The sequence below is a fragment of the Hylobates moloch genome, unplaced genomic scaffold (genome assembly GCF_009828535.3).
Source record: "Hylobates moloch isolate HMO894 unplaced genomic scaffold, HMol_V3 SCAFFOLD_6, whole genome shotgun sequence".
Lineage (NCBI taxonomy): Eukaryota > Metazoa > Chordata > Mammalia > Primates > Hylobatidae > Hylobates > Hylobates moloch.
The window spans coordinates 123,395,008-123,405,440 of record NW_026652281.1 but is presented as its reverse complement, the minus strand read 5'-3'; the positions used below and the strand labels follow the sequence as shown (position 1 = coordinate 123,405,440).

The 10,433-nt window shown below is 34.7% G+C and overlaps 1 protein-coding gene across 2 annotated transcripts in view; it reads right to left on the bottom strand.

The window, feature by feature from the left end:
- Positions 1-266: 266 nt before the first annotated feature.
- RBM27 (RNA binding motif protein 27) overlaps positions 267-10,433 on the bottom strand; it is an 88,873-nt gene continuing 78,706 nt past the window's right edge. The window contains exons 20-21 of one of the 2 annotated variants that reach the window (XM_032158245.2): positions 6,094-6,204; positions 267-4,887 (exon numbers count right to left, since the gene is read on the bottom strand). In XM_032158245.2, coding sequence (XP_032014136.1) covers positions 4,804-4,887; positions 6,094-6,204 — 195 coding nt within the window. In that variant the 3' untranslated portion in view covers positions 267-4,803. The remainder of the gene's footprint in view (positions 4,888-6,093; positions 6,205-10,433) is intronic. The other variant, XM_032158246.2, reaches the window with a different exon arrangement.

Below are 10,433 nucleotides of genomic sequence, written 5' to 3'. Positions count from 1 at the left end.
TGGAAGTGAGGTCAGAAATTCAGGCTTATCTTTATCTAAAACAAGCTAAGAGGTCTTCTTTCCTTGCTGCTCTTTCACAAAAGATAATTTAATATAAATGCAAAGAAAAAGTAACAGCAATGTTAATCACGCTTGTGTTAACGAACACCACTACCACCACCACCACCACAAAAAGAAATGCTTGCAGAAGCTTAAGAGTAGATGCAAACACAAATAACTCACAATCATCCAACCCTATTCTGACCTTGATTTCACCCCGTATCAAATTGCCTATCTTAGAATGTTGGAATGGTTTAGTTAACCTAAGGTCAACTGCAGAACAGGGAAGAGGCCAAATGGTAGATGATCCTGTTGAAAGGAGAGATCTTGGCAATAAAAGCAATTTAGCATAAATGAAGGTGATTCATAATACAAGCAGTAGCAGTAGATTGCCTTTTTCTTTTCTGGGTCAATTTTGGTTAGTCTCTCAAGTTAGGTCTTTGAGACTAAAAATGAACATAAAATGAGCAGCTCTGCACAGCAAGGTAATGTTGGTCCATTTAGTCTAAAGCAACTCTATCATCCAGTATCCCCACATGTTGATAAACACAATTCTGTGTTTACGGTAACATATCTGGATCCAGATTTGATTGTATGCCGGGGCTTATTCAAAATTTATCCTTGGCTTTAGCACAATTTACTTCAAAATCAGTAAAATATCACATAAAATCATTAATTTCTGTTAATGACAGCTCCATCTTAGTAAAACATTTGATTTGTTCAATAGATGTAACTACGTTCAGAATTACACCTGCTCCCTCCAAAAAAGTCCCAGAACTAACGTTTATTGTAAATATATTTAGGATTAATTATGATCTATTCAAAGCAAATGGTGACAAACAGCTTACTTGCTATCTACATAATATATAAAATAAATTTTATTTGAAAAGAATGAAAACGACTTTACTCTCATTTTCTTGTATAAGCTGAAATTTAAAGAATGCTCCTTCTTAAACAATGCATAAGCATTGGAGGGGAATTTTATAATAGCATTTTTTTAAATGGGAAAACCAGGTGATACACTTCCCTTCTCTTTCTCATCACCACCCAGTCCTTAGAGCATAAGATCACTACCTTCTGTTTGTCCTTACAAATCTTCGTCACATTCAGAACTGATTTATTTTAAATCATCTCTTCTAGGTGTTTTTTCCCTTCTCCCTATTCTACTTAAGGAAAATGTCCCTCCTACTGTTGGCAGGCATAATGAATATCCTCAAGACAACATTAAAGTAATTGCTTTCATGAAACTGTTTTGTGCTTTTTATCTGGGATAACAAGAACCATCCAGGAACAAAATAATGTGGCTATCAAAGGTTACTTACAAGTAGCATTTTAATACCTTCTCTTTCATTCTCCAGGCTACTCTGTTGAGGAAGTTATCCTACTTAATATTTAATAGCCAGTGACTTCGAACCCAACTTCATATTGAGTGACATTCTCTCATGTTTATGAACACAACATAAAATACACATACATAGCCACTACTCACTCACTCTCACAAGCAAGCATACACACACATCTTCTTTCTTTCCAGAACAAGCCAGAATTACAGCTCTTTTGGTGATTGTTATAATTTTTGGAATGGTTCATAAATTTTCCAAATTCTTTTAAATTTGTAATACTTTCATCTTTTCTCTTTTTTTTCCAATTGTGAACCATTCCATATTGCATCTTTATTGCAAAAGTCAACATGCTTCTTAGAAATTCAGATTGTAATTGATAAAACAAACATTACATATATGAATTTAAATGTATAAACAGTTAGAAATTCAACAATATCTCCTATTATACTATTACACAAGTTCACAATTTTGTAAAAACTATAATACAGGCATACTGTACATCAAGAGGAACCACTATTCCTTTTCACATGATTTTTTTCTTTTTTGAAATAATGAGCCATCACCAAGGACCCTTTTCACCTTAACAAGACTGTTTTCCAATTTATCATCTTAGCTGGTAACAACATTTCTTCAATGTTACATAAAGAAATTGAGGGAAATTTTGCAATACTTGGGGTTACCTTTTTATCTTAGACAGTAATCCACTAGTGTATCAGGCTGACCTAGTCAACTGGTGGCTATTATTGCTGATCAGCTGCTTATAAAGATGTCATACACATTAAGAGGAATAGAATTTGCCTTAGATGCTGTATGTTATTTCTGTAAATGAAGATGCCAAGAAAACACGTATGGCAGTTATTCACTTTTAAGTGGAATTCTAACAGTTGAAGATTTGATGGTGGAAGTAAATCCCAAAGGGGGCGGGGGATATATATAAACTATTCTATGCTAACCTTAAGTTTTCCAGTATTATAATTAACTCACTTTAAATTCATCTTCGAGTCAAACATGTTTTAAAATTCTTTGAAAGCACACTTTTAAAGTATTTTTAGTCCTGTTTAAGGTGTACTGAAAACTTTTATAGAAAGGGCCTCAAATCTTACTGAAAAAACTGTTTTTCACTCCAACACACTTCTCTTTTATCTTCTTCCCCCAATACTAAAAAGTCAAATTTTCAACTTTTTACTGAGAGTGAAATAAGATGTCCATTTTGAGGTCAAAAAGATCATATGAAAAGGAATCTCACTCTGTTGAACTGTCTACTGAAATTTTTCTTAGAGTTCCATTTATTTACTGTAATTTTCAGTTTCCAAATACAAAAATACAACAATTCTTATTGAAATCTATACGCTGGTAGTTTTAGTACACAAAAAAAAATCCAAACAAATTATTTACAAAATTATACAGTTTAAGAAAAAACTTTGTACAAAAAATATATAAATCCTTTGTTCCCTCTATCACGTTTAAACTGTCAGGACTCAAAATATTCACCACAATGAATCTTTCAAAATATATACTGACTGAGCCACAGACATCAAGAAAAATTTCATTAGAGATGATGGAGGAGTAAGGAGCAAGATTGTGTATTCTAGATACACCATTCTAATGTTTTCCTTCTTTTATAAGCTTATTTTACCTTCAGTGTTACTAGAAATATAACAATAACCTAGAAAGAGGAAGTCCTTATTATTATGAAAGAAAATTACATGAACTTAAAAATGACCCTGGTTTGACACATCATTCCAGGAAAACACGTAGAAGAATAGAGATTATCAGAACATGGGATTTAACTTCTTATAGCTAAGTAAATCTAGAATCCTGATGGTTTTAAGTTCTTAGTGAACAGTTTCTATTTTGAGAAACAGTCTTTACCTCAGCAAACAAAATCCTTGATATAGTGGTCACGAAGAACCTTTTGGAGCCAACAGGAGGTTTCAAATTTTCATACCACACATATATAAAAACACAGATGTGTATATCCTTGAAAAAGTGACAGCCTATGTACATTAATCATTTTATTTTCCCAGGGGTCAGTACAGTGTAGTGTTGCTCCTCTGCTTTTCCATCTAACATTCAGAACACGACAACATAAATTTACATATATATTTTACTTAACAGATACTCTACTCTATACAGTGTACAGTAAAAATGCACACAGTAAAGGAAACTGTCTACTGAGGGATGCATATGTTCATGGATAGCAACAAGCTACAAAATTATGAAAAAATAAGGTCATCTGATCAAAGTCATATATGACTCCCATTTATTACTAGCATACTCAGCCCTCAAGCCCCTCCCACCCACCCCCTACCACCCCCAGTCACCTCACCATCATGGTTTAAATTTAGGAAAAGAATTTCAGACATTTTTAAACCCTTCTGTGTAACTATACTGAACTGAAGCTTCAAAAGAGGGAAAAAAAAAAGCTGGTGATTCTCTTCTCCCCAAAATCCTTCCATCATTCTCCTCAAAACATCACTTATTTATCCAGGTGCTGGTTTGAACCTTTTATTGGAGACTGCCTGCGGTTGCCCAAATGAACCACTTATATCAATGATGACTAAGTCAGGCCTATTAATAGAAAGGCAAGAGGAAGAAAAGGGGGACGAGAAAGGGGCAATAGGTGAAAACCTTTTACATTCTGAATTATAAAAATTTTTAAAAAGACCAGCCGAACCAGCACTCACTAAATATCAAAGCAAACTAAGAAATCAGTAGCAGGAAAAGTCCAGGAGTTCATATGACAAGAGAATGGAAATACTATAGAGCTAGCTACCATTGCTGTAGCATTTAAGAACACACGGTTTGTTGTGATTTTCACTGAACTAGTACTACCACACATAAAAACCATGAAAAACAAATTTAGACTGAATACAAATCGGGCTCCTCCAAAGTAAAAAAAAAAAAAAAAAAAAAAAAAATTAAAATTAAAATATACATATTTTTCTTCCAAGACCACTCTTGAAAGCAAAAGGGTATTTTAATTACAAATATTTCCTACTGTCTGATGACCCATCCATAATAACTGAGAGTTAAAAGATTACAGGCGATTTTGACATTTAATTAAACTTTATCAGTAGATTATAATCCAAAATAAAATTTCTGAACACCCTGTCATTTACATCATAATCCAACACCAACAGCAACAAAAAAAAGGTGGTGTGGAAAATAAGGCTCTAGAGATTATCTATGTCATTGCTGTGGATCTTCACAACTGTGTAAAAGTCACTAGGCCTTTGGTGCTTTAGTATCATGTACAGTTATGACATGTGTTTAAATAGCAAACCTGCTGTTCTTGAACCTACTGTGTTGAAAAGAAAAATAAAAAAAATTTTTTTGGCTCATTGACTTCTTTTAAATAATTTTTAAAAGTTGTTCTTCTAAACAATATTCCTAAAAATTACACAGCTAGCATCAGACTTCATCTTCGCCATGAGCGAGACTCATATTCATCTTCATCTTCATCGTCATCATCAGGCAAAAACAAATCTGAGGTTTCTGTTTCCTGAAGAAAGAGAGGTTAAAATCTGCTTAGTGGCACAAGAAGGGTAAGTAAAATACTTTTTAGGCCAAAGGACAAACAGGCTAGTATACAAAGCCCAGGCTAGATTTCATAAGGGATGCATGCAAGAGTATCTTTCAGGGCAAAAAAAAAAAAAAAAAGCCCAAAATATTTTTGTAAATGATATAAATTCTTCTCCCCTGCTAATTTTGCTACTTTTAATAGGAGATTTCTACTCTAATATCATCAGGAAAATAATGTGGACATTTAGTACAGAAAATTTAAAAAAGACTATGAGATACATTTCTGATAAATTAATTTTATTCTATTAAAAATTAGGAAAATAAATGACCAAACACCTAAATTTTTGTTTTTATATCCATCCAACTGTTTGTGAGAGGTGAATATACTAGCTTCCCCATGACACTGATATTCCAAATCTTACATAAAAATCTAAAATCTTAGACAAAGTACATGTATCTGCAAACACTACCCAAATATCATGACATCTTTTTTTCTTTTAATCTGGGGAACATTTCTGCTTTTGCTGTGTAAAATTACCTATATAGTGAGAACACACTTGATCAAACTATAAATGCTAGGTATCTTTTAAAACCAAGATTGTCATATAAATCAGGAAAACCTCCCAACATAGCCTAAGTGTTCACTAAATAAACTAATGATAAATAACAGAAGTAAAAAAGCAAAATAAATTCTCATATATTTGAAGAAGCTGATTATTCAGTACTTTTATTATTTAGGTCTTTAGTTTTCCAATTCCTCTATGTTCAACTTCTGCATACTCTCATTTTAACCAATTGTACACAGAAGGAAAATAAGAAACTCAAATCTATTACTATGGAACTTGAATAAACAAAAAGTGAAACCAACCAATTAAAGTTTAATTCGTTTATGTAATCTCTGACTTTATTCATCAGAATAAAAATTTCTAGAGCCCAAATAAATCCAATATAAATGTAAATAAAAAAGAACAGTCTTTCCTATACCAGAAGAAAATAACACCCAACACAGCTTTTTATATCTCTAGACCTGTTTTAATTCCTTAATAAACATCTAAACGGGTCTTAACTTGCATGCATGAAAGAAAAACCGAGTATTTATTTTTAAATTTATACTATTTAATATCATAAAAAATACATAATTGAGAAGTGATCTAATTCAACTCTTATTTCCAACCACTAAATTTACCTCCTCCTTGACTTCTTCTTCTTCAGTCTCAGTGGATATAGATGGCACCTTGGGCTTGTGCCAGGATATCTGTAGCCGACGGTCTTTAAATTTTGGCCCTTGGTTTGCAGCCTAAAATATACATTAGAAGATCATACAAGTTTGCACTCAAATTTACCAATGATTTCTGCAAATTCTGTGTTATTTAAAAAGTATAACATAGGGCAGGAGAGAAATCTGTTAAGGTGGATCTACAATCTCCAATGAGAGCTAAAAAAAAAATAAAGTCCCTTTTAATTAGAGCAACTATATGTTCTGGTTTGCCTAGGATAACCCATGGTTTATATCTGTGTCAGGTAAATGTTAGCATCTGTCTTGGTTGAAGTAATAACTGTTTTTCTAAGTACAGTTGCTCTACTTATAAAAGTCATGATGAGGACAAGAAATATTCTTAATACACGTATTGACCTTTGGCTTTGATATCTACATATATAGACTCAAACCATAGAAAAAAGGTGAATCATCTGCTTATTCATCTCACTGCATCTCTTACAGCCCCACCTATGTTGGATAAAGTTCTTCCTATTTCCACTTCTGAAATCCTATACATTAATAAGCACCTCTCAGCTCATCTATGCATTCAATAAACATTAAACAAACACCTAATACTATCCTAACTCATAAAACTGCTCCATTTCAAATGTGTTACTTGGTACTAATTTTTAAACATTTTTTTCTCCCCAGCAAATTCCAATAGGGGAAAGCAAATTTTAAAGACAAAGCAACACAGACAAGGGACTAGGGATCCAAAGTTTCAAAAAAGTAAAAGCTTAGCCATCCCTATAGCTTTCCTATCAAAGGTCCTCACTTACAGAACTGGGGGTTCTAAAAAAACATAATAGAAGAGATTCTTTTTTATTTGGGCTTTCATTCTAGTCTATCTAGCAAAATCAAAGCTAAACCTCTTGAAGCATTTGCCAAATGTTTCCATGAAACACCTGGAGCATAGCATGGTGAGAATGTACATTAGGGCAGACTCATAAATCCATTACTGCCTGCACAGACATCATCCTGTGTTCTAAGGGAAAAATTCCCCATTCCTTGAAGGGTCTAAATGCTTATAACCTAACACAAAACATTATGACTCATGGGACATACCAAACTGATGTATCAAAATAGCCCTACCAAATACAGAAATGTACCTTTTCTTTTCTTTTTGAGACAGGGTCATGCTCTGATTTCCAGGCTGGAATCTGCAGTGGGAAGATCACACTCACTGCAGCCTCGACTCCCTGGGTCCAAGTGATCCTCCCACTTCAGCCTCCCAAGTAGCTGAGACCATAGGCGTGCACAACCTCACATGGCTAACTTTTTTATTTTTATAGACAGGGTCTCCCGATGTTGCCCAGGCTGGTCTCAAACTCTTGGGCTCGAGCAATTCTCCCACCTCAGCCTCCCAAAGTGTTGGGATTACAGGCATGAGCCACAGCACCTGGTCTATATTTACCATCTTTTAAAAATCAGGTAATGTATGTAATAGAGATCCTTTACCCTTTACTCTATCCTTTAACACACAGGCCCGTTATAGAGAGGCTTTCCCTGCTTGTTTTGTTCATTTCTATATTATTTGAATTTCTAAATAAAAATATATTACTTTTATAATCAGAAAAAGTAATAAAGATTTTTAAATCTGTAATAACTGTGTTGCTCTCCAAAGAAGATAAGAGGTCTGTCCTCCAAAAGGAATATTAAGGCATTAAATGTATTGCAAATACATTATTAAAGGAAGAACCAGAAATGTATAAGCAGTCTGAAATTAAGAATAAATAATTTCTACTACCTAACTTTAACAAATCAAACAAAACAGCAATTAGAATAAAGATATATTATGACGCTACCAAGTTAGGAATTCTCATACACAAATGGTGAGAATCTCAAACTGATTCTAAACTGGTAAGAATCTAAAACTGATGGCGTTCACTCAGCAATTCCACATACAGTCATCACTTGGTGTTTCTGGGGGACTGGTTCCAGGACTCTCTGTGAATACCAAAATCCATGAATGCTCAAGTCATTTACATAAAATAGTGTAGTATTAGCATATAATCTACACACATTCTCCTATATACTTCGAATCCTCTCTAGATTACTTATAATATCTAATGCAATACAAATGCTATGTAAATAGTTGTTATACTGTATTGTTTAGGGAATAATGACAAAAAATGTACATGCTCAGTACAGATGCAACCTTTCATTTTTTTCTAATATTTTTGATCCAAAATTGGTTGAATCTATGGAGGTGAAACCCACACATATCAAGGGCCAACTGTATATCCAAGAGAAATGCGTGTACATGTGTAGTTAAAAACATGTATAAGATAGCAACACTGCTTACAAAAGCCACAAAGCAGAAATAACCCAAACATCCATCAATAAGAGGATGAGGCTGGGTGCGGTGACTCATGCCTGTAATCCTAACACTTTGGGAGGCCGAGGTGGGCGGATCACCTGAGGTCAGGAGTCCAAGACCAGCCTGGCCAACATGGAGAAACACCATCTCTACTAAAAATACAAAAATTAGCCAGGTGTACTAGCACATGCCCATAATCCCAGCTACTCAGGAGGCTGAGGCAGGAGAGAATCGCTTGAACCCATGAGGTGGAGGTTGCCATGAGCCGAGATTGTGCCACTGTGATCCGGCCTGGGCAACAGAGTGAGATTCCATCTCAAAAAAAAAAAAAAAAAAAAAAAAAAAGAGGATGAAAAATAAACTGTGTATATTATACAACTATTACATAGTAATAAAAATGGCAAATTAATGTTACATGTAAAAACATGAACAAGTCTCACAAACATTAAACAGAAGAAGCCAAGCACAAAAGAATACACACTGTGTGATTCCATTTACATAACATTTTTAAAACAGGCAGAATACTAATATAATATTTAGGGATGCATATTTAGGTGATAAAACTACAGTCAATTCTCATTACTTGCAGTAGTTATGTTCTAAAAAGTTGATGCAAACATTTAATTGGCAAATAGCCACTAATTATAGGGGAAATAGAATTAGACTCTTATGAGCCTCTAGAGCAACCTTGTCCAACCTGTGGCCCGCGGGCCGCATATGGCCCAGGATGGCTTTGAATGCAGCCCAACACAAATTTCATAAACTTTCTTAAAACACTATGAGATTTTTTTTTCCTGCTCATCAGCTATCACTAGTGTTAGTGTATTGTATGTGTGGCCCAAGACAATTCTTCTTCCAATGTGGCCCAGGGAAGCCAAAAGTTTGGACACCCCTGCTTTAGAGGGTCACAACATTTTTGTCAACTAATCAACACATACTTTGGTTTTATGTGTTTCTGTTGAAAGACATCTTATTTAATATATGTTACTGATTCATTAACATTGAACTCATGGCCAAAAGCACTCACTCATGCCTGAACAAAGCTTAACTAACACGTGTATTCTTGTAAGGCATATCACAGCCTTGCACTTAGGAACACTAGACAGGACTTTAGAACTACATTTGGGGGCCATTTAAAACAGTTTAATCACCAAAAAAACAAAAAAATTGAGAAAAATGTGGCATTAAATAGACTGCAAAGGCCGGGCGCAGGGGCTCATGCCTGTCATCCTAGCACTTTAGGAGGCCGATGTCAGGAGCTTGAGATCAGCCTGGCCAACATGGTGAAACCTCGTCTCTACTAAAAATACAAAAATTAGTTGGGTGTGGTGGTGAGTCCCTGTAATCCCAGCTACTAGGGAGGCTGAGGCAGGAGAATCACTTGAACCTGGGAGGCGAATGCTGCAGTGAGCCGAGATCACGCCACTGAATCCAGCCTGGGTGACAGAGCGAGACTCTGTCTCAAAAAAATAAAATTAAAAATTAAAAAATAGACTGCAAAAGGGGCATTTGTTTACAGTATAAAAGCTGAAACAAGAAGGCATAGCACCACCTTATTTCTATCTCAGCTGAAAACGGGCACATGAGGGGACTGGCAACTGTGTGTATGTCTGAGAATGACCACAAAACACCATAAGTATTGATTTTGGGGTTACAAATAAATTTTAGTGAGTAGATGAATTGGCAAATTTGGAATCTGAAAATAATAAGGACTGACTGTATAAAGAAAGCAAGTGACCATCATAAAGTGAGGCTAACGGTTACTGCTCTGAGAAGGAGAGAAGGTAGATAGAGGCTGGGAGGAGCAACAAGGGGGATTGGGGTATTGGAAATTTTCTATTTCTTGACCTGACGGATAGGTGTTTTAGGTGTTTGCCTTCTGATAAATCACTGAACTATATGTTTATGATCAGTATAGTTGGTTTTTATAAACATTTTTAGTTGACTA